The sequence below is a fragment of the Anas platyrhynchos genome, chromosome 19, assembly GCF_047663525.1.
Source record: "Anas platyrhynchos isolate ZD024472 breed Pekin duck chromosome 19, IASCAAS_PekinDuck_T2T, whole genome shotgun sequence".
NCBI classification, from domain to species: domain Eukaryota; kingdom Metazoa; phylum Chordata; class Aves; order Anseriformes; family Anatidae; genus Anas; species Anas platyrhynchos.
The window spans coordinates 3,239,631-3,264,136 of NC_092605.1; the positions used below are offsets into that span (position 1 = coordinate 3,239,631).

General features: G+C 35.2%; 1 protein-coding gene across 8 annotated transcripts in view; it reads right to left on the bottom strand.

Annotated features, from left to right (window-relative positions):
• The window catches only part of CEP112 (centrosomal protein 112), a 163,013-nt gene that overhangs the window by 122,970 nt on the left and 15,537 nt on the right, over positions 1-24,506 (bottom strand). For all 8 annotated transcript variants that reach the window (XR_011804176.1, XM_072025834.1, XM_072025831.1 and 5 more), the window contains 8 exons: positions 22,502-22,549; positions 22,287-22,364; positions 8,482-8,568; positions 6,486-6,585; positions 5,292-5,410; positions 4,030-4,173; positions 636-790; positions 176-305 (listed from right to left, as the gene is read on the bottom strand). Coding sequence is in view for 7 of the 8 variants with exons in the window: in XM_072025834.1 (XP_071881935.1) it covers positions 176-305; positions 636-790; positions 4,030-4,173; positions 5,292-5,410; positions 6,486-6,585; positions 8,482-8,568; positions 22,287-22,364; positions 22,502-22,549 (861 nt within the window). In the remaining variant the exon portion in view is untranslated. The remainder of the gene's footprint in view (positions 1-175; positions 306-635; positions 791-4,029; positions 4,174-5,291; positions 5,411-6,485; positions 6,586-8,481; positions 8,569-22,286; positions 22,365-22,501; positions 22,550-24,506) is intronic.

A 24,506-nucleotide genomic window follows, 5' to 3' on the forward strand; every position in this document is an offset into this window, starting at 1 on the left:
AATTTGGGAATGAAAAATTATGTTAGTTTTTTCGCATTTTTATTTTTAAACTTATGCACATGAATAACTTATGCAACTGAACATTTTCTGGGATTTATTCATATGCATTACATTTATATTGAGGAGACCACTTCTAAAATAAACATTTTAATTCCTGTTATAGATGGAAGCATACCTTAGCTGCTGAGAGAGCATGCTCCTGTTTTATAAAATTTATATCAACATCATATTTACTTTGTAGTTGCTGAATGTTCTCCTCATATTCCTGTACAATACGGTCCTTGTCTTTCTGAAGTGAGCTGTGCCTGTAAGTAGTAAGCAAACAAAATATGGAAATTGCTTTCATATTTTGGCATTTTACCTGCTCACCTTCTATTTTACAGAGTTTACAAATCTGACCGTATCACGTGTTCGTTGTAACAGAATTAAATACTTACAAATAATGGAAAGATAATTTACTTATAATGGTCATTTGAGTCAGTTCCAAAATGAGTTTTGCATCAATTAATACATTTTTATGAAAATTCTCTAGAGCAAATTACCATTTACTGAGTTCTTGAGTGAAAACAATTAATGTTTGAAGAACATGGAATTTCCAAAAGCAATGTTAAAAACAGTAACCTCTATTTAATTACCTTGCTTTCACTTCCTGAAGTTCAGAGCATACCACCTGGTAACGTTGTTCTGCTTCAGTCTTTTCTTGAGATAATCTTTGACGCTGCAAATTACTGTTTTCAGCCTCAACAGTCAACTGCTGCACACGAGCCTCGAGACTTTTGACCGTCTGGTTCTAAAGAAATAAATCATTGTTAAAAAACACCACAATAAATTAGTGTATACCCCTGTTGTTATCCAGTAGTCTAGAGCAGCAAGGTTCTTTGGTGGTCCAGAAACACAAGAGTTACAATGGCAAAGCTGTCAATCATGACAGTAAGCTATATAGGAAACATAGTAGGCTGCACAGCATCCAGTTAAATCTGTAGGTTTCTCATGCCAAAATATTCTATCAAGTACTTTTACCATCATCATACATATTTTTATCTGTAAGCATATCAAATTTCTAAACTAAAATGCAGAGCAATGCAGTTAGGTTGTTAAATTATAGATTTTAAACAACCGTTTTAAGTGTACACTTTGGGAAAACCACATCCAAGGATGTAAACCATAAGATACAGCAATATATGGTATGGACACAATACAAGAGAATGATTATAATACGAATGCTACATTAACAGTGAAAATTCTGTTTAGTTGTCTTTCAAATCAACTAACAAATATTAACTAAAAAAATTCACCAATCTCATAAGGTATGTACATCATCTCCATTTTATTACTGGAAAAGGGAAGACACACCGGGAAGGAAAGCATGTGCAGGAATATAGCAAATACATATCAGGACTGAGACCACATTCCTCAAGGCTCTGCTGAAACACATTTCCCTAACCCACTTCTCCATATTATATGTTTAATTACAGTGATTTTCTTCCAATATATTACAAATATTCCCACCCGCCAAAAAACTATTTTACTCCTAATATAAACAATCTTGAAAATGAGCAGAAATAGGAGAGGCAGGTAGCACGAGACTACTGTTTCCCACTCTTCCCTAAATTTATGTTAATATGCACGGAAATGACTGAAGTATTCCTCAGGAGGTTAGAGTCAAAAAATAAGACACAGCTGTCCTTCCAGGATGTACATATCATTGTTATTTTTATATTAACAAAGGTCTGAACATGAGGGAAGTGGAAAAGTATTCTCACCGTCTGTCAAGTAAAAGAAAAACCTCAAACATCTGCCCTGTCAAGTGAATGCCCCAACTGCCATATAATTTTAAATGAGCCTGTAAAGCAAGAACCTCATACAGTTGGAATGGTTACCCGAACTTTGGCCAGTCACTTAAGCTATTTTACGAACATAACAGAGCAAAATTTTCCATCAAAGTCAGCTGCATAGCATGTTTTGTTGTTGTTGTTGTTTTGTTTCTAAACAGTCATGTACGTATCATTTTGCCAAATATCACAGTTCCTCCCTGTGATCCCAGCCCTCAGGAATAGTTCAATGCCCAAAATCCTACTTATGAGTTCTATAGCATTAAATTGTTCAGCCAATTTCACTTGCTAACAGCAATGGCATTCTTGACAATATGAAACTCTGAACAAGAAAACTCTGAAATACAGGAAAAAAACACAACACAACCAAGAAAGAAAGAGAAAGAAAAAAAAGAAAACTAATTTCCAGTGACAGTCTAGTCTTTCATCTTAAGCCCTGCCTTGAACTGAACCTTGTTTAATTATTAAATCAGAAGCTGCTCAGCAAGATCTGTCTAGTTTTGATGGTTCTTAAATTCAATCTTGCTGACAGACTGTGTCCATTTTTCTTTGTATTTACTGTTACCTATGACATGATCTGAATGTTAATTTTTAACTTCAACATTCATTAATAAAGGAATAACTTTATTTGACATTGTCCTTTCACTCATTCAATTTTCTTCATACATCATACTGATAAAAAAAGGATGCTTTCTTAAGGATACTTGTTAATTTCTTGCTTTTTACACTCTTTACATACTGAATTATTTCATATCTGTCATACTCAGTTCCTCAGATTTTCTCCTTTTTTGCAACACAAACACTTTCATTTGATTTTTCTGCATAATTCTGCAATTGGGGAAGAATTTGTTTCTATTTGTCAAACTGATGGTTGTCACAAGTGAGTTTTTGCATACGAGAACATCACTTGAACACATGCCAAAAATTGGGAATAAAAGTAATGCTAGGACTTCAGGTAAGCATAAGTTAGAGAAACACTAGAAAAGTTATCTGAGAGAGATAAATAGAATTCAAAATTTGCACTTTCAAAAATAGATATTCCTTGGAAAGATTTCAAATCTATGCTCCATGTCAGAAGGAAAAGACCAAGGGCAGAAAAGTATTCACAAAGTAATTGAACAATATGGTTTAGGCTGATGATGCCTTACTACAAATTGTTGTATAATTTACATAATTACAAACCTTGTATGCCTGCACAAGACCCACTTAAAAGGTCTGGTATAAGATTACACTTCCTTAGAGAATAAAGTTGAGGTTGGTGATTAAATCTCCCCACCTATCTTATCACCACCAAGAGACATTTATCTATGACACCGATTATGATTACAATGTATTTTTTAAAGCTAAACAAAGATCAAAAAGATTGAGGCACATGATTAAATAGCATCTCTAGACTATTACAGTGCTCTCAGAGTTTTATAGACAGCTTACAAATTTCCAATTGAAAGAAAATTACACTTTTGCAAAAATAAACAGGAGCTTCAACCAACCCTGTTTCAGTGAGATGAAGCTCAGAAGAAACAGAATGAAGTACAGGGACAGAGGCCTTAGCTAAATCCACGTATCAACACCAGGTTTTTCCTCACTAGACCAAAAGCAAGCTTTGGAGGTAAAACTCCTGCACTTGCCATCTACAGTGCTTTAGTTCACACTGCAGAAGTCTCAAAGCAAAAGAACTGGATTCCTTTTGGATACAGCTAAACTGGAAGATGTCAATCAGAAACAGACCTAGTGCCCCTCCAGTCATTAATTACTATTAAATCAATATAAACAGGCTAAAGCTAGCCTGAAAGAGCCTCTGAAGCATGCTGAGCATGGACATAGTCACTTGAAGAGGAGATTTGTAAGAAATTGCATGTATCTGTAGATGCTACATAAATCTTTTTTTTATAGTTTACAAATCTACAAAGATGGAAATTTTTCTAATTTGACTCAAAAACAGCAAGAAATGCTAGAAGCAGTCCTTCAATATAAATACTTATCTGTGTAAAACTCATTGAAGGGCTGCACTTCAATGTTCATTTCCAGTGGCAAAAATCTTTCATTGAACTAGCTGCCCAGTCACTGTCCTTTCCCAAGACAAGATCATTGCATTTCTTAGCCCAACAGTATTCACGTACACTTCTGCACAGATACACAAAATTCAATTGCTTAAAAAGACACGCTTCCTATTGTCACATACTAACAAAAAACTTACTGTTGACTTTATTTGCTCCAGGTAATCTTCCTCCATTTTGCTAAGACGAGCATTGGTGTCCTCCAGTAGTTCCTGCATATCTTCTGTGTGCTTCTTCTGAATATTAAACTTCTCCTTTTCCATTTCAGCTACAGCATTGTGAAGCTGCACCACAAAAATATTATCGAATAGTAACTGGCACATAAAACTAGCATTTATATATTCTATTATCACAGTATACCAACAGAACACCTGACAAGTGCGGGTTACACCTCTATCTTCTATAACACAACCATATAATTGTCTAACTAAAAAAGTCTGTGACTCTATAAAGCAGTTGTTTCATTGTGGTTTTTTTTAAACCATTACCATTGTACTTCACACTACCATCTTCTTTAAGATAAATGCTGCTCCAGTTTAACTTTTATAGTTTCATTAGATTATAATTAACATTAGCATTTTGTCTTCTTGTTTGTATTCTATCATCATTGATGACAATTACAGATGATAAACACAATTACTTGCTATGTAACTACCAAAAAGTGTGATCTCAGGCCGAAAATCACGCTTCTCTAAAACAAACAAAAAATGCTGAACACTCAAGCTTCTAGGTCTTAAGCACAAAGGACAGGATTTATGATTTCTCTCTTAAAAGAGAAGAATTAAAACCAACATCACTTCCAGATGCAGGGCTGGGAAGAAAGAAAATTAAACCTAAGCAGCATACTTCATCTATGAAGGAAAGCATTCTGCCCCTTTTGTGACCCTCCCTCTCCTGAGAGGGGTAAGCAAGGCAAATACTGACAATAATTTGGGCAAAGGTGAAGCTGTTCTGCAGTAAACATGCTTCTCTATGCTTTGCTGCTGCCTGAAGTCTAACAATAAATAAAAATACCTTGAAGAATTCATGACCCAAAGAGAAAGTAATAGTTCAAAGGAATCACCGTGACAGCAGGTAGCAGGAGGTTTACCAAGATTAAAATTCCATGTCAGGTCAACCAGAAATAAACACTTCCCTATTACCTCCAGCGACTTGCCAGGAGGACCAGATGAAGCCCAGGAACAGCTTCTACAGTGACCAGCTGGGTGGGGGCAAGTGACTATGGGTGTGCAAGAGAGTCAGCAACAACCTTGCAAGATTACTCTAGATACAAATAAAATCAACACAAGAAAATCTCCCTAAAAGTAACATCCTTTCTATTATATTTATGTTTTTGAAACAACAAAATTATTATCCCAGATACACTGTAGGAGTCTTTCAAACAAAGCATTATATTCATTACCCTTTTCTCCCACTCATTGTTCAAAGAATCAGCGCTTTGCTCACACATCTTCTTTAACTCCACAATCTGCTTTTCCTTTGCTTCTCTGATGACTTGTGACTCACGAACAAGGGTCTGAACTGTCAAAAAAAGGGAAAATAAACAACCATTCAAGAGATACCTTTGGGACTTTTCACTGTTGGCAACAGATGCAATCAGATTAGAACAGTTTTCCAATTGACCTGGCTTTCTGATGTTTTTCTGCTGTTAAAAAAAACACTTAATGCATGTGCTTTATAACTTAGCACTTAAATTCTATGTCACTAAAATAGTACAAGGTGTTCTCTATTATATTTAGAAAATATTGCATACTGAGGTTTTCCTTACCCTAGTGGTAAACAAACATCAATAAAATTCCCTGAAACCTCAAGAAAATTGGGATTTTTAAGCTGATTTCATATGCATCCAGAAAATATTTTCATGCAGGTTGAATGACCAAGATATACAAAAAAGTTAATTCCCCAAAACCTCCCCCAACAGAAGCACTGGATTCCATGCAGAACACTTTAACTTAGCAAGGAGCAGGAAACAATATACATGGAACTTTCTTTCTGTACCTAGGCCACCAGGCTTTTGCATTATTTTACATGGTGGTTCCATCTAGAGTATAAATACACTCCAAGGAATTCTAGAAGAAATTAATACTCAAAAACTGCTGACAAGCCACACTCAAATGGGCCAAGTTTTATACGTATGACATACTCAAGACTACTGCTCATGTTTGAAACCTCTTGCCACAATAGTACTAAATAAATAATACATTGTGGTTTGATTAAAATGTACTGAATGTATAAATAAATGAACCTTGAACCAGAGATCCCAGAAGTTTTGAATAAGTGGCCAAAATATTTCAATATCAAAAAAAAATTTTTGGTGACGCTCATGAAAGCGTGTAGGCATTAACCATAAGCACACACTGCCTCTTGGAAAATTTGCTTTGGCAACTATACAACCAGCAAAGACAACCAGGCAAGCCTCTAAAATCTAAAGGAAAAATACAGGAAAGAACTGCAAACGAGGAGGAAAAGTATGCTTGCACCTAGAAGGAACACGCAGGCTTGTGACCACAAGGTTGCAGTAAGATATCACCACGTAGAAAAAAAAACAAACAAAAAACCCAACACAACAACCAACAACTGTGAAGATAAAAATCACCTTTTTTCTCCAGTTTCCTAATTGTCTCCTCAGCTTCATTTTGTTTGGTTTTGTAGAGGGACTTCAATACCTCTATTTCATCATTCTTTCTGTCCAAAATCTGTAGCAAAGATTCACAATACTTTAACAAACTTCCAAAAACACAAAGCTACAACCAGTGCACACTGATAACTGTCAACGGAGCTGCCTTCAAGATATCCTTAGATCTTGCAGGCTAAGAAATGAAATATAAATAATTTTCATAGCTAAGACTGCCAAGTCATAAACAAAGGATTGATTTAGATGAAAGCAGGCACTAGGGTATATTAAAAAGGCTTTTCATGTTTTTGGGGGGGTCTTTTTGTTTTCTTTTAAACTTGGGCAAATTCAATGTTGCATTTACAAGACAGAAAATTTAAGCTAGTGCCCTAGAAGAGTCTGGAAGTTTCACAGTTCTACAACTGCAAATAGAAAGGATTTATTTCCCTTTTCATATTTATACTGCCTAGGTATACTTAAAAGCACCTCAATATTTCTTAAACCTGATGAGAATTTAAATCATTAGTGAGCTTCATTACACTTTCTTTGACTTCACTGGTACTATTATTCGTAATAGACCAAGTCCTTGAGGTGTAACTACATTTACATTTCTGTACACATTGATTTTGGAAAAAATGGTTTGAGTATTTGCGTACTTTGAGATACTATATTAATTTAAATTTCAAGTTTAAAATAAACAATCAACTCAGATCTTATAGCAGTGCCCCAAATCTCTCATCAGATGCTTTTATCTTAAAACAATATTACTCCATTTGCATTAAATGTTTTTTTTTTTGTCTTTAAAGATTGATATGACGGTATTTAGCCTTTTCTAAAACATCCAACACTATTAAACGACTTCAGAAGCTGGAATTCTAAGATCACTTAGAAAAGGATGACAACTCAAGGGATGAGAAAGCATTTAAACTATTTCTTATTCCACAAAGCCGTTTCCTTTAGCCTCCCATCTTTGCTAACTGGTTATGCTTGCAGACTTTGAGAACAGATGAGCCAAAAATGCACCTGACCAAATATTAACATCCTTTCAGGAGGCTTTGATGTGTCATAGTGTTGTGTCAACTGACTTCCTCCAAGTCTGTGACTCAGTCTTAAGAAACAAAACTGAGATACTCAGTAATGCTAAGCATACGCTAGGATAAGTCATAGCGATCCCGATCCTGAGCACTGAGCTCCTGTTACACTCCTGGAATCACAGTGCTTCAGAAGGTACTTAGTACCTCACAGGATTTGACCCCACACATTCAAAACATAGCATTAAATGTAACAGAAAGGTCTTTGACAGTCTTATTGTAATCTTCCCCAAAGTGGTGTTATGCAACACAATAAAGGCAAACCCAACTTAGCCCAAAAGAAGTGTGTCTGGTGTCATTTTATTGCTGTGAAGGGTTAAAAGCAACGCACAGCTTTAACAATGCAATAGCATAAAAAACCTGTTTATAGACCAGCCTATGCTTTAAGATGGTGTCAAACCAGAGACTGTTGTTGTATTAGTAGGACAATATGCATGTTTATCATATGTTCCTACTGCTATTTTTTGCATTGTCCATAACAATACAATTCTTCTCAATATTTTTGTGTACAATTTCCTAAAATATAAGTGTCTTCTCTTTAAAAGAAAAATCAGAATTTTATGATTTCATCAGCATATAAATTGATAGAAACTGCTAGACTGGTAGAAATAGTTAAAAATGGGTTGTCTTGTTAAAACAAACAAACAGAAGTCACAAAAGTCACCTGGTATTTTCAACTGCTTCTGCAAGCATTTTTCTTTTCCTCAATTCCTGCTATCATAGAATATTCTGCATTCTTATCAGCTTACGCAATCTGTTATCTACAATCTTACTTTAAAGGAACATTAATTGCAATTCTGAATAAGTACAATTGTGAAGAATTTATTATAGTCAGATTCTCTATTATTTTGTCCTATATATTGTCTCTGGAAAAAAATAGTTCTTACCTTTTGAACATCAGTATCATGCTTCTGCTGTAATTTAAGTTTTTCTTCATGAAATTTACCTTCCAATATTTTCATTTTCACATCCAGCTTTAAAAACAAAACAGAACCAATAAACAATTAAGTTAAGGAACAAACTTCACTGATGTACTTTGCATAACCTTTATATTACTCATGTATGTCTTTGAAAAGGCAATGGGAAGTCACTAACAAATAACAGCTATGAAAAAAAAATTAAAAAATCAATATTCAGTTTCTCGGTCTTTTCATATTTATCTGATAAAGCTGCTATAAAAGTTCTCAATCTAAAATATTTATTTAGAAAATGAATTTGTAAGATGTTTTAGTTGGCAATAAAAACAACTGCTACTGCCCAGAAAAGAGCTATCGTCTTTTATTTAAATAAACACTTAAGAATTAAACTTTTCATATTTTTGTTACTATAACAAGCACGGTAAGCAAGCTTTTATTCTTTAGGCAGGTGTTACATTTACACAAAGAATGTCCTTTAGCACAGATGCATGTATATTTTTGTTTTCTATTATTCAGAGATTTCACATTATAAACACATTTCCTTTTAAAGGTTTCTTATAAAGGGATTAAGATTACTGTTGAATTTGGTTGCTAAAATACATTTCTTGCTTCCGCTTGTTTGTTCATTGTAGTGTACTTAACACCCCCAACAACAGCATGTTGCCATTTATTACTCATGGTCTTAGTTTGCATTTTAAAAGTATTTTTAATCTATTGCATACTTGCACTATGCCTTTAAAGCTTGTCTTCAGGACTCTGCAAATATGATAGAGGTTTTGTGCTTCTCAGAGTTCTTAAAAAAGAAAAAAAAAAAAAAGCAACACCTCTACTCAGCTACATGCTATTCTACTTCTACCTTTAATTGTTTCTCCTATCTAGGCAGCGGAGCAGCCAGAAAAGCTTCCCCAGAATGACAGATCCCAGCAACCTCCCTCACTTTACAGAGGACAAACCACAACCATTGGAGCATGAGTACCAACATCTCTCCAAAAGTTTTATTTAACCATTATAATGCCAACAGAAAAAAAAAAAAAAAAAAAAAAAAAAGCTTTCAGGATGTTCCAAGAGCCCATGATGCTGAGGCCCACCTGGCCAGCTAAGGGGCACCAGGCTCAGGTCACCACGCAGATCTCCCATGCTCAGCTTTGGTTAGCTCAGCTAAGAACCTCACTTCCAATCTTCCCAGCTCACAAACTCTGAAGGAACCAACAAGCATTATTCATTGTGCCCTTATTTTTAATCCTTTGACTTACCCAAAGCAGATTTTCCAGCAAGAGTCTTTACCTAACACATAGAAGCAAGAAATACACCACAGATGATGAATAGCTATCATATGATTACTTTGTTGTATGCATCTGTTCACTCTGACTTGCAGAAATGCTTTAAAAAACGAGCTACAAAACTTCAAGTCATCATTCAACTAAAAAATGCAAAATGCAGTGCAATAAATACTGCAGGCCTCGACTGCTGAGCACAGAAGAGCAGCACACACTGTCCATTTCCAGACTCCACACACACTGATAGCCAGAGTATGTGCCTGCTTACTACACCACGTAAAGAGGCTTTTTATCTGTCAAGACTGAAGAGGCACACAGTCTTATGCAAATTATCAAAAAATAAAAGTTGGATTGACAATTAATCCAAAGAAAAGGCAAAGCGTGCTTAGCTTTCAGACATCTTATCATCAAAAAATAAGCATCACAGTAAAAATGCATGTTCTATTCATAAAATATATGCATATGTATATATGAAAAATATATGCATATATCCCTTCAACACAGTGACAATATAGAAGAAAATCTCACTACCAGGTGATAAACAAGCATTGATTTAAAAAAAAAAAAAGAGCACAGCAATCCACTTCCAGACAGACAGTTTGTGAACATACCATAAATAAATATGAAGGACTTGTAAAAACACAAATACTGGAAACTAAACATGACAGAACCTCCAATCTAGCTGAATTACATTAAAAGATTACAAATTACTGACATATGGCTATCACACTCATACACCTATTAAGTACACACACACATTACATTTAAAACTCATTAACGAAGTGAAAACATCTCCGCTGACGTAAATTAATCGTCGGCATTTTGCATCAGTTGAGCTCTGACCCATGCCTTTATTCTTTTATATGTTGAAGGAGCATAAAAATGAGACAAAATAAAAGTCATCTTGTATTAAATATGGACGTATATTTTAAAGTGATGGTGACTGCTCTCAGCAACTTGGCTGTCTTTCCACAGGTTAACGGCAATACTTGAAGTTGGCTCCTGTTTCTAGTCATTAATCTTCCACTTAACAACTTTCTTTCACTTGCATTAGTTCTTATCAATTTTACTTCATTTTCTAGTCCTTGCACTAATTACGGGAGGATGAACCTCCCCCTTAAAAGCGCACAGATTTTGGGACTACTTTCCAAAAAAGGATTGACAGCTTTGTCTCAGGAGAGCTACTGACAATCAAACAAAATGAATTGGAAAAACGTGTCCAAGATACAGAAGTCAACGCTTAACAAAGGCAAGAATGCAGTAACAAAATGAACTACTTGTTCTTTAATAAAAAAAAATAAAAATAAATAAATACAAAAGACCAGCAACTCATCAGTTCAGAGCTCAAAAAAAACCAAAAAAAAAAACCTTCAAAAGCACTCCTATAAACTTACAATGAAATTCTGAAGTTTCAGTACTCCAAACATTTTTCAGTCCTGTGTCATCCACAACTCATATGTTATGTCCTGAACTGACCAAATTACATAAATATTAGGGAGACTGATTTTAAAAATCTTTGAAAAATCAGTGACTTGTGTGCACATCAAGCTTTCAGCTTAAGTTGAAACCTGTTTTTGTAATGAGTATCCGATAAATAAAATAAAATGAAAATAAAATAATCTCCAGGAACAACACTTCCAAGTACAATACTTCCAAGACACACACCTTCAACATTTTTCATTGTAATCTCTGGAAACGTCAGTGTGAGTATTTACTGTAAAGATACAGATATATTGGTTTTAAAACCCTACATCTGTAATTTCTTCTATGGAAAATTTCCAGAAGAGCCAGAAAGCAAACTTTTTGGCCAACCCTTTGGAAGTTGGCCTTCCACAAATTCATCGCATATGTAAATTAAAAAAACAAATCACATGATGCAAACACATTTTAAAAAGGGATCTCATTACAACTGGGCTTGAAGCAAATGGGCTCACTTCACAATTGGGTGAAACTTCTCCCCTGCCACTTCAAAGTTTTACTCTTCGATTAAATACTAATGTAAATAAAGGAGTATCTTTAAAATTATAAGCATACTTAATTGAATCAATTGCATATCTGTAGTTACCCAAATGCCAAACCTCATTTGCTAAGTTGGTCTCAATTTCCTGTGGAACAGCACTTTATAACTTTTACATGTTCCTCTTTTATAAACTGCCCTTTGCACTTCAGTGTTTTACTTTATTAAACATATATTGAGAACCAAACTGACTGACCGCAGTAACAAACTAACACCTTCACAAGTGTTAGACAAAACAGATAAAGACAGCTTAGAAAATCTGTCATTCACTTTGGTAGAAGCGACTAATTGCTCTGATGCTCATCAGTTTTAATAGCTTTTATTACTAGTTCAGAGGCAGCAGAGAACATTAAGTTTACAACATATTACCATAGTCAAAAAAAAAAAAAAGTGTAGATATTGTGTAGATAGCTAGCTGTATCAGAGACGTTTCCAACTATGTATGAAATGCAGCCATTGCTGCTGCCTGAACATCATTCCTTTGGATTTCTGTCATTGTTTACTCTCCTTACAAAGAGTATGAGGCAATTAAACCCTAAGGCCATGTAAACATTACTGATGTCAAACATCTGTGCTGTCCCTGTTATTTAAAGCCATGGAGGGTGGTATCAACAGAACTGCTTTTATGTGCCTAGTCACACTTTCTTCCTAATTAACAAAAAACAACAAAAAACACTAAATCTAGCAAACAGTTACCTGAAAATGGATTTTCATCATATCACTGTCTTACTTGTTCATAACGCAGGTTAGTTGCCTTAAAAATTTAAATAACTGTCCAACTAAAACTGATAGAAACTAACCTGCAACAGTCATAAATCTTTGGAAAAATAAAGGTGATATCCCAGCTTGTCATCCGTCGTCAGGAAAAGTATTCATCTGGTCACTATTTACAAGAATTTGTAGGAATATTGAAATACCTGATTTAAAAGTCATTCGCTAAGTAAACTAAGTATATTAATTTGAGGCTGTAGTTTGGAGAGAGCTTTGAACCACTGCTCTCTTGTCTCATTATCGGGATCACCCTTAGGCCAGAGGGGCATCACGAAGCTTTAACATCCACCAGAGAGGGGTTTTGGATATTTGACAAAACAGCACTTGTTTGCTTGCCAGATTTCTTCCAAGTCTATGAATATATGGGAGAGGGAGGAGGAGAGGAAAGGGGGAGGAGGATGTAAACAATAAATGAGAACTTCAAAGTAAGAGCTAACAGCGCAGAACAATGACTTGCATATCTTACAGCGTACGACAGAACTTATTTGTCTTGGTGTAATGCAGCTGCTTAAAGAAAGCAGTTCACAATGCAAAGCTTTGATATGTTCACGGAAGAGAAAGATTTCTTTAAAAAAAAAAAACAAACTGGAAACACAGCTAGAACTTTCTACTGAATCATGTTTACTTGATTTTAATACCCAGGGTTAAAAAAATACACAAATACCTATAATTCATATGGTGTTTTAATCTATATGGGCAGGCCATGGCAACAGACACCACACCTGAAAAACACTCAAGATTATGTGTAAAATCAGAACTTCATACAAAAGCTATTTGAAATAATGCATCTCAGATTCTAATTAATAAGGTGTTTTTTTTTTTTTTCCCATTGTGTTATTTCTCTATCTTGTTTTGTACCCTCAAAAAAATTAAGATTAATTTTTAATGCACCTCAAAGTTGAAATAAAATTAAAAAAATGTTAACATTTGGAGCAATTCAAGGGGCGGAATAACCTGAAAAGTGTCAAAAAATTACCTGAGAGGAAAAAAATGAAAGAAATGGTTATATTTATAGCAATTACTTTGAATAGAAATTTCTGCAGTGTATATATATATATACACACATATATTCTCATATTGGAACTAATCTTCCATTTTCAAAATAATTGTAAAAGTCGTGCCTCCTGTTTCTGTTGCAACCAGTTGTCTGTAACTAGCACACTTGTTACATGTTAAACATGAAAAATGATATTAAGGTATATATCGAGCACATCAGAAAAGATTTGTTTTCCTTGTAAGTGCTGATAGTATTCTAGGAGCACATTGCACAGTAAATTTTCATGACTTTAAAGAAAGTCTAAAAGATGGAATAGCAGAAAAACTTTTTTGGAAGCATCAAGTCTCTCAAGCCATTATTGTTCAATTAAACTAATTAGAGGAAGGATAACAAGCCAAGAAGTCTCAGACTTACAAGAAAAAAACAACTCGGATCTGACATGGATGACGTTGTAGGTAATTGTTCACCATAAAATCCCAGGAAGGCCAAAACCAGGAGAATGTTTAAGCTATGGCAATGTAAGGCTACAGATGAGCTTGTCTGTAAATACCTTTACAAATAAATTAGCAAGGTATAAGGATGAATGTTTTGTTGAGGAAAACAATACTTTGGTGAGAAGTTTGCATTTCTCCCCAGGTTTAGATTTCAGGGAGTCTGACTTTGAGCAGCAGGAAGATGAAGCCTAGCCATCATTGAGCCCCTCTTCCTGTGCTCCAGGTACAAAACCAGCGACTGCTCCATTTCCCTGAGCTTCACTTTGGTTCCCTTGATAAATGGGATTCTATACAATAAAAGAGGACTATTTTGAGTCCTTTTTACACATACATTTTCTTATAATATGCAATGGAGCTTTTAAGTGTCAAGGCCCATTGTTTTTCACAGTTTTGGGTGCAGACATTTCCCAAAATGATCCTGTGAGGGCTAGACAGGATACTTTTGCAGCCTGTCTTTTCTTGATTTCCAGGGCACTAATGTATAAATTAAAGGAAGTCATAAATAATATTTTTCCTAGTAGAACATTACACACAATAAAAGCAGGTTTTCCAGATGGGATTCACATTAAGGTTGGGCTTTTTTTCCTGACGTTGCTGTGCTCATCTTCCCAGGGTAGTATAGATATCTCCCTACTTTCCCCCCCAAAATAGATGTGTAACTTCATTTTAAAACAGCAGATACATAATCACTTCTTAAATAATAAATAAACAAACTTCTGCATTAAATACCATCAATATTTCCATCCAACATAATGCCTAACAAAAAAAAAAAAAAAAAAGTGTCTTGGAAAGTCTCTGTTGCAAAGAGCTTACAGTCTCAATAACCCAGACTGACTGAAAGAAAAGCAGCAGACAAGTGAAACATGCAAGCCAGAAGTTAGAATGTAAAAAAGAGCCTTTAAATACATGGCATTCTGCCCAGATGCAGAGGTCCTTCCACAGGAGACTATGTTTATGATCTGGACTACATTATTTGACCTTACAAACATGTATACTTCCCTCCACATATCTAACCTTCTTTGTATTTGTACTCTTTAAAAACATGACAGCTACTACTTTCATTTACAATATTTTTACAGGGTACTGTTTGAAGAGAAACTAGATATTCACCTATGTAAAAAAATTAGTACAACGTTCCATTTTTACGGCCACTAAAAATGAAAGGCTTTGTCCTAAAATAAACCATACCAGCCCAGCTTTACCCTGTCAAGAAAAATGTCTGAGTTTTTTTTTTTTTTTTTTTTTTTAATGACACTGAACATTTGATGTATACAGAAAAATAATTGAATGGATAATTGTTGGTATTTATATGTAAATGTCATTAATCTCTTTTAAAAGAGAACATTTTTTTATAGATTTCCAAGTTGAGGGTGGTGGGAATGGGAAGAAAAGCATACTGCTTTGTATCCCAACTGTTATAACTTGAATTAGTATTTTTACTCTAAAGGATTTTTTATATAGCTAATAAACATCGTGTATGTATTAGTACTACAGCACATCATATTATTTAACAGCTCTATTTGGAGTGGTAACCATCCCACTTCCATACATAACAAATGTGTCTGCCACTTGTAATAGACTGACATCAATAAGTGCTAAAAAAGTTAAAACTATGTTTAGGAATTGTCAAAGCTTATATATGGTAACAAATTATCAGATACAATTACACAGAAGAGAGCTCAGAAATGTAACAAACTATCTTCAATTGACAGCACTGAAAACTGAACCCTGCTGAGTCTTCTGAATGTGCCAAAATCACACCAATTTTAAAGGGAGTTAGTAAAAATTTAAGTATAACAAAGATAGTAGATGCTACTTGAAAAGTTCGTATAATTTAATTCTCCTTAGTGCTATGCCTAGCAAAAGAAATCATTCTATATACACTCAAACAACAGAACTTTCCCACTGTTATTTCATATTTGTTTATATATTTCACCAGCTAGTGAATTTTGTGCTCACCTCAGGATCTCCTAAAGCAGTCATTAAAAGCACACTTCTGCCTTTATTTCACAGTTGCAACATGTGGCAATGACAGTGTATGGTACCTACTTTTTGTACTCAATGCATTTTCTGCCATAAATACCAGGATCTATACGTGTAAAAATCCGACTTAAAAAGACAAAAAAATGAGACACTGAGGTAGAGATTAATCATGCAGCAAAAGATTAATTCCCAGCTGCTTGGCAACCATCTGGACATTTTACTGGTTAAAATGCTTGTTTGAATTGCTAACCTACCTCTTTGATCTTTCTCAATGTCTCCAGCACATATGTGCAATAATTAAAGACATAGTTCACAAACTATTGCAAAAAATAAATAAATATACATGTCCATATATATCCCCATGACCAGCCCAATTAGTATCAGGAATTATAAATCCCAAGTCAGTTTATGAAAACATGTCTCATCCTGATACACACTGTATGTCTCACACCAGTCTAGCAATAAAATAAGGTTTGGATTTTATTACACTACATTCTGAAGTGTTATCAAAGCAGACAGGATGCGATTTCCTCATACGGAAGACAATGGACAACTTGCACATGTTCTTGGGAATGGGACATTCAGTCAGGAACCATGTTAACAAGTCAAGATTGTTGCGTTTTTAAACTAATAGATCTGTGTTCAGAATGACAACTAGGGGGGTGAAAGTCAGTTTACAACTGAATTCTCAAAATAGATTAGACACTTCATTCAATATAGACTTCAGGTTAGTGCATAAAGAAGAAAATTCAAATGAACAAGAGAATATTCAAAGTCATAATACTTACTGTTTGCAATATATCATATTGTAATATATATAATTTTTTAAAGGGAAATGAAAGTATTTTCAGAACCAAGCTGTCATACAAAAAAGTTATGGAAAAGTAAAAATCAAGAAGGAATAATTATGTCTTTTCTGCCTTTTTGGATTTTTTTTTTTTATTTATTTTTTTTTTGCCTCTTCTTATGAACCACATTTGAGAAAACAGAACTCAGCATACATTCTGGTGGATGTCCTTGTTAAAATGTAAGAAAAAAAAAAAAATTAACTTCTACCAGGTCAAAAACAGCAGGAAGTTTAACAACAGCAGTATGACTTGGACAGTTTTGGATGAACAGGGAGACTAAAGAAGATGAACAGTAAATTAGAGTAAGTGGGAATACAGAACAGGGATCAGAAAGATTATTGCAACACAAGAAGCTCCAAACTGACCCTGGAACTGCATGAAGCTGCAGTTACTGTAAGTTTCAAGTTTTAGGCCCACCTAAGTACCTTTGCAACTAAAACGTATTTAGAAAGTCAAGAACATTCTCTCTCCTGCTATTACTAGTAAATACCTCTGAGCTTAAAGAATAAGCAGGGTCACCAGCCGCAGGACATGCCTAAATAGGCTCCTTCAGCCTATAAGCTCCTTCAGCCTTCTCAGCTCCACATCTAGACATATTTATATCCATCCACTGTGTACATTTAAACTCTAGGAAGACACATGTACACATGAGGACACATCCGCTTTTGTTTCATTATAATGTACAAGAGAGCAATACTGATAGATTTTATTACCATTCTCAGAAAACATGGACAAAATATCTCTTTTTAATGAGGAAAAAAGTATCAAATCAGTGATTTAGCTCAAAACACAGTAATGTTAAATTGGTAAAAGCTTAATTTAATTACAAGCATCTTTCTTTAAGAATACTGTCTCCATATAAGTTTGTTTATTGCTTCTAATTAACCTAGCATGCATTAAATGTCTTATTCATGGAAGTTCAACAACTTACTTTCCTCTCTGCCTTCTTTCCACTGCATCCTACATACATTCCCTTTTGGTGAACATCTAGACCACAGCCCTTGTGTAATTATCTCCACATCAAGCTATAATTTCCTGCTGGTTAAGCGAGAAGCAAAGAATATCTGCTTTCAACACCTTAAATTCAGGTCATTTTTAGCCAGACCAACACTTAACCATAACATTGTCACTGCAGCATGCTGGTTTTATCTTAATGTAAATAAATGACTAGATCCCAACACTTTCAGTGCAAAGCTATATTCATGGTTCGATGATCTTTACAAACAAAACTTATATCATTGCAGGGCTATTCACAAAAAAGAATAGAAACAAATCAAGATTATAAAGACAGAAGTTCTAAATCTATATTTTAAACATTTTTGAAAACAAACAAAAAAGACTTTCTCCTTTTTCATCTTTCATCCAGTCTCAATCCATTAAAGTGAGTTCAGTGGAAAAAAAAGACCTTTTCCCCCCTATTCTCTATACTTTAAGGTATCTTTCAATACTCATATCATCTCTCCTTTTCTCTGGGCTCCTACTTTCTCCATCAGTCCTCATTTCACGTGACAAATGGGTGGAAATTATCCTGCAAGTATTCCATATTCTCTTGAAAATTCAACCCCTGCCTTCCCTCCTTCCTTCAGTCTCACGTCAGTGCCTGGTAAAATCATGGAAAAGATGGTTCTCGAACGTATTGAGGCGCACCTGGGGGACAAAGCAGTCATTGGTCCCAGCCAGCATGGGTTTGTGAAGGGTAGGTCCTGCCTAACTAACCTGATTTCCTTTTATGATAAGATCACCCGTATGGTAGACCAAGGGAAACCAGCTGATGTGATTTTTTTGGACTTCAGCAAGGCTTTTGACACGGTTTCCCATAGGATCCTACTGGACAAAATGTCCAGCATACAGCTAAATAAAAACATCATACGATGGGTGAGCAATTGGCTAACGGGCAGGGCCCAAAGGGTTATGGTGAATGGCGCTGCATCAGGCTGGCGGGCGGTCACCAGTGGGGTCCCTCAAGGCTCCATTTTAGGGCCGGTACTTTTCAATATTTTTATAAACGATCTGGATGTAGGAATAGAAGGCATTTTGAGCAAGTTTGCTGATGACACCAAACTTGGAGGAGTTGTGGACTCGAATGAGGGTGGAAAGGCCTTGCAGAGGGATCTGGATAGGTTGGAGAGCTGGGCGATCGCCAACCGCATGAAGTTCAATAAGAGCAAGTGCCGGGTCCTGCACCTGGGACGGGGAAACCCTGGCTGCACGTACAGACTGGGCGATGAGACGCTGGAGAGCAGCCTAAAAGAGAGGGATCTGGGGGTCGTGGTAGACAGCAAGTTGAATATGAGCCGGCAGTGTGCCCTGGCAGCCAGGAGGGCCAACCGTGTCCTGGGGTGCATCAAGCACGGCATCGCTAGTAGGTCAAGGGAGGTGATTGTCCCGCTCTACTCTGCGCTAGTGCGGCCTCACCTCGAGTACTGTGTGCAGTTCTGGGCACCACAGTATAAAAAGGACATGAAACTGTTGGAGAGTGTCCAGAGGAGGGCTACGAAGATGGTGAAAGGCCTGGAGGGGAAGACGTACGAGGAACGGCTGAGGGCACTGGGCCTGTTCAGCCTGGAGAAGAGGAGGCTGAGGGGAGACCTCATCGCAGTCTACAACTTCCTCGTAAGGGGGTGTCGAGAGGCAGGAGACCTTTTCTCCATTAACACCTGCGACAGGACCCGCGGGAATGGAGTTAAGCTGAGGCAGGGGAAGTTTAGGCTGGACATCAGGAAGGGGTTCTTCACAGAGAGAGTGGTTGCACACTGGAACAGGCTCCCCAGGGAAGTGGTCACTGCACCGAGCCTGACTGAATTTAAGAAGAGATTGGACTGTGCACTTAGTCACATGGTCTGAACTTGGGTAGACCTGTGCGCTGTTAAGAGTTGGACTTGATGATCCTTAAGGGTCCCTTCCAACTCAGGATATTCTATGATTCTATGATTCTATGATTCAGTTGGGCTACAACATCTACTCAGCTGACTGTAGAAAAGACAACCATTTCTGCCAGATTGCTTCAAGATACACAAGACTGGAAAAGCATGGGCACTGCAATGCTCAGTCTTTTATCACTGGTTTTCTAAAAATCAAAAACAGCAAAGTGATAAAGTGATAAAGTCAACAAAAGCACTGCAAACACTCAGTGTTTTCAGTTATCTCAGACAGATGAAACTTCCTAACAGTTATTGCACAAAGTACTAACATTGTTTACAACCTTCAATTTAAAAAGAATAATACGAGAAGACTCTTGCCTCAGATTCATTTAGACATCATTTGTAGAGTCTAGTCTGCTCTGTGGAGTATTGGGTAGCACTCGGGATGACCAAGGGTGAAGTTCAAAGGGAGGCCTTTTCCTATTTATCAAGATAAGCCACTCATACAATCTGTTCTGTTTTGCTGTACTGCTGAAAACTGATATACTCCTGTTTTGTTGCATCTTCCCTGTTTGAACCCAGGATTTTTTGGTAATGACAGTTTCCCAAATGGATTAAACCATGTCAGAAGTATTTTGGGAAAATATGACTAAAAACCACTGCCTGATGATATTCACATTTTCATAAATCTGTGATGTGGTTATCATTGAAAATGGCCATGTGTTTAGCATTACAGAGTCAAAACAGGTGCAGGAATGGTTTATGAACAAAGGTCTAAAGGTTAAAAGCAAAAAACCACAGTTATCCTATTTTATGTTCTACTACAAAGAGGTTGAAAACAATTAAAGGTTTACAAAAGCTCTTGTACAGCACTCCTTCTGTTAATACATTTACATTCTATAAATGAAAAGACTTTATTCTTAATTGAGCTTCACAAACAAAATAAGATGAAAACACATTTAAGTTTTCTACTTAACAGCGCACACATGGGATTGTGAAATTTTCTATAGCCTTTCCAGTTTAAACTACCCCACTGTAGAGTAACATTAGGAAAAAGTACTGGATTTTTACTGCGTGGTTTAGAGGATTTTTTCACAGAACTAGAAACCCATTCACCAAGTACTTTATGTTGCTTCTTGGCATGCATTTTAATTTGTTTAATTTAAAAATATTATTTAAATGACAACATCATGCTTACAATTTATTATTTAGTCTATTTTCACATCTTATGAAACCTTGCCTTGTCTCACCCTGAGGCAATGGTGGTTTGAAGACTGTCGATACAAAAGAACAGTGAGTATTAGAACAGTACAGAGAAAGTGAAATACATGTGTCATGCAACTGGTGGATGTCTGCTCATTTATGCATCACATTAGACTTCCAGCCATCAACATAAAGCAGACTTTCATATTCATTGTTAATAAAATAATGTAAGTATCTGCAAACCAAATTTAGCCTCCCTTGTGTCTCAGTTAAAGATGCTTCTGAATTGTCCTTGAAATTAACTTTAGGACCATTGTAATTCTTAAATGTTCTTACAAAATACCACGTAAGGGAGGGATGATTTCATGGTTTGCAGACGATGTCCCTTCCTTTCCAGTTCATGCATATTTGCAGTCCTATGTAGATTTGAGTACTTTTGGATAGCTTGTTCCCTGCACACACATGATTTACTTTTCCACAGCAAATGACTAAAACCAGAAAATTGAAGTATTTGAAGAGAGAAAAAACATGAACTGTTGTTTGGGTTTGGTTTTCCTCCTAATACATGTTGAATTTGCTTTACTGATGTCTGGTTCACCGTCTTTCCAAAAAAAATATGTAATGCCTATGTGATTTCAGAAGAACCCATGTGCTGAAAATAGCATGTTCAAGTTCCATCTCATGACTGGTATTCTAAATGAAATTGGTTTATGGCAAAAATCATAGGAATACAACTTATCAGGCCTTGAACTATGAAAACAGAAAAAAAATGATCACAAAACTATTTTTTTAATCTTAAAAGTTGAAAGTAAATAATGTATGAGAGAATTAGATAGGCATGTTATGATGCTGATCTCGCCAAATAACGTTCAAAAGAAATCGCAAAATGAATAAAGGAGGACTGGAGCTAGATGAGGCAAACATAGAAAATATGTAGGCTTTAATAAAAACAAGTTTTATATGTGCAGATTCTTAGAGGTATATAGAAAGTAAATACGCTAAATCCTTGTTAAGTTAAAGGTTCCATTGCTTCTGTTAAAAGCTAAGTTTAAAGAATTCCTAGATTTCACTTTTCCACACACAAAAAGTCCTTCGAAAGAATAGTCCATGTGCTCAGAAGGCCTCTTTTATTCCATTAGTAATTGGGAAATACATTAAGTATTTAATGAAAAGCCTTGTCACTTCAGGGAAAATATTCTATTATGAGATTTTCTGGTAGAACAAACTGCTTTATGAATACAGAAATTGAGAAGAAAATACCCTAAATAGCTAATTTAGCTGTAATTCTCTTTTTTTTTTTTTTCCAGAAAAAAAAGCATCTTACCTCTTTTTCATGCATTTGAAATAGTGCCTGTTCATCACGAGAACTGCTACTTTTTCCTAGGCCAATTTTGGATGTTGTCTATTGAATGAGAAAAAGCAGATTCTAAATTCAAAGTAATAACTCCAAGTAAAAATCACTCCTAAACAGAAAAAAAATACTAAGCGTGTTTGCCTGTTCTTATAAAATATGAAGGGAATATAAATATAGATACTTACCAAAGACACTGGCATTGGTTTTTCCCGCAAATATCTTGGATTTTCTAGCTGAAAAACAAAGTTACAGAATAAGCAATCACATCAGCATTGCCTTCGTATTTCTTAAAAAGACTAAAAAAAAGATTGCCTCTTTTATTATCTCTTGAAAAGATTCAAAAATGTTTGCAATAAAACTTTGAGTGCATAGTTTGAAAGATAATCTGTTTTAGCAAGCCTACACTTATCTCAGACACGGTATTGCTCAATAGAAAACCAACAAAATATTTAAGCATGCCTTTGGATGAATCTACCAGTTGAAGAACTTTTTTTCCCCACTAGAAAGTTTGCAAATCTATTTGCACACTTAGTATGCAAATCAGAAACATGGCAATGTTTCTGCTGTTTCTAGATTCAAAAGGTAACATGACTAACCTAGAAGTTAAAAAAGTCGATTTCCCCGTGCATAATTCTTTCTCCTTTCAGAACATTTCAACACATTTTAAGAAAAGGATCAGAATTTAAATGTCCAATATCACACTAATATTTTTTATGAGTTAGAGAAATAGACAATCTTCATGGAAGACTATTTTGTGGATATAATCTTGACAGCAAGTTTTAACATTTTAGTGTTTCCTCATGCAAACGCATTTCAAATTGCATTTACAGAGAAAATATCTGAAAATTGCATGAACTTCAAAATAAGAAAAACCTGGCTGACATAAATTACTTCAAAACAACTCAAAATAGCAAATTTCAAAATCATTTCAAAATTTTTAATTGAAGTTCTGAGATCTTGAGTGATTTATCCGAATTTTGAAACATACCAATGACTTTGACATCGCTTAGATAACAGTCTACTAAACAGTTTGGGAGGATTTGCTGCGCTGATTTCTTTGGTAAGCCAGCTGCAGTTTGGGTGAAAATTACATTTAAAAATTCAACTTTTCCGAACTCTTGTGGTTGTAAAAATTCTATCTAAGCATGTTTTAAAAGAATTAAGTAGCTACATATGTAGTTTATACCAAAAAAAAAGCCAAACACTTTATTCAATAAATTTTCATTTAAATTAGTGTAAAGTTATAGAAAATTTACTGATTACAATGATTTTAATCTAGCATTTTTGAAAATTAGGAGTGTATTGAAACTGTATCCACATATGTAAGTCATAGAGACAAAACATAAGGAAATAATTCATTAACAGTACTGTATAATTAAAGCAGCTCTTTCAATCACTGTTTTTAAGAACTGAGTACAAACCATTGTTCACAACCCACTTCCTCTATCTTTTTAATTTTCTCAGATGATAGGACTCAAACATCACATCACAGAGAATGCGTAATACCCAGGAATAGCTTTCAAGGGTATAATCTTGTAAAATGTGGCAGCGAGATTTGGAATGTGTTTGCAATACGTATCTTACAACATTTAGCCTTTTTTTTTTTTTCTAAAAAAATTAAAATGATCTATGAGGCATGGCAAATATCAGGCGTTTGCACTTTCTCCAGTACTATTAAATACATTTGTGAGTTGAATTTACCAGTGAAAAAGAGGCTTAATCCCTCTGAAATTTCAATTTGATACAGTATTATTCATTTCCTGTCCTAAAATATAATGTACAATTTCTATATGCTGTTTAAGAGTCATCATATTTCACCCAGAAGTACTTGAAAATATTAGCATGTTATCATAGATGTTCACCTATATCATCAGAAATATTCATTAATACTGTTCATTGAAACTGAAAGTTTAATAATGTGTTTTTCTTTACTGTCAGAGTTTACTGAAACAGATACATTAGGTCTTCTTTCATATGAAGCTTTTTCTTTCTTTTTTTAATATACCACTATGACTGGCATGGCAAAAAACATGGGTAGACAGTAGTGAATAAAGGAATCTCCTGCATGCACCTACTAAAAAAAATTGTTAGAAGAGATTAGTGAGGAGAGAAATAGAGGGCGAGAAATAGAGGAGTAAGAGCATCATGAAGTGCAAGTCCACAGAACATATATAATAATAGAAAAAAATC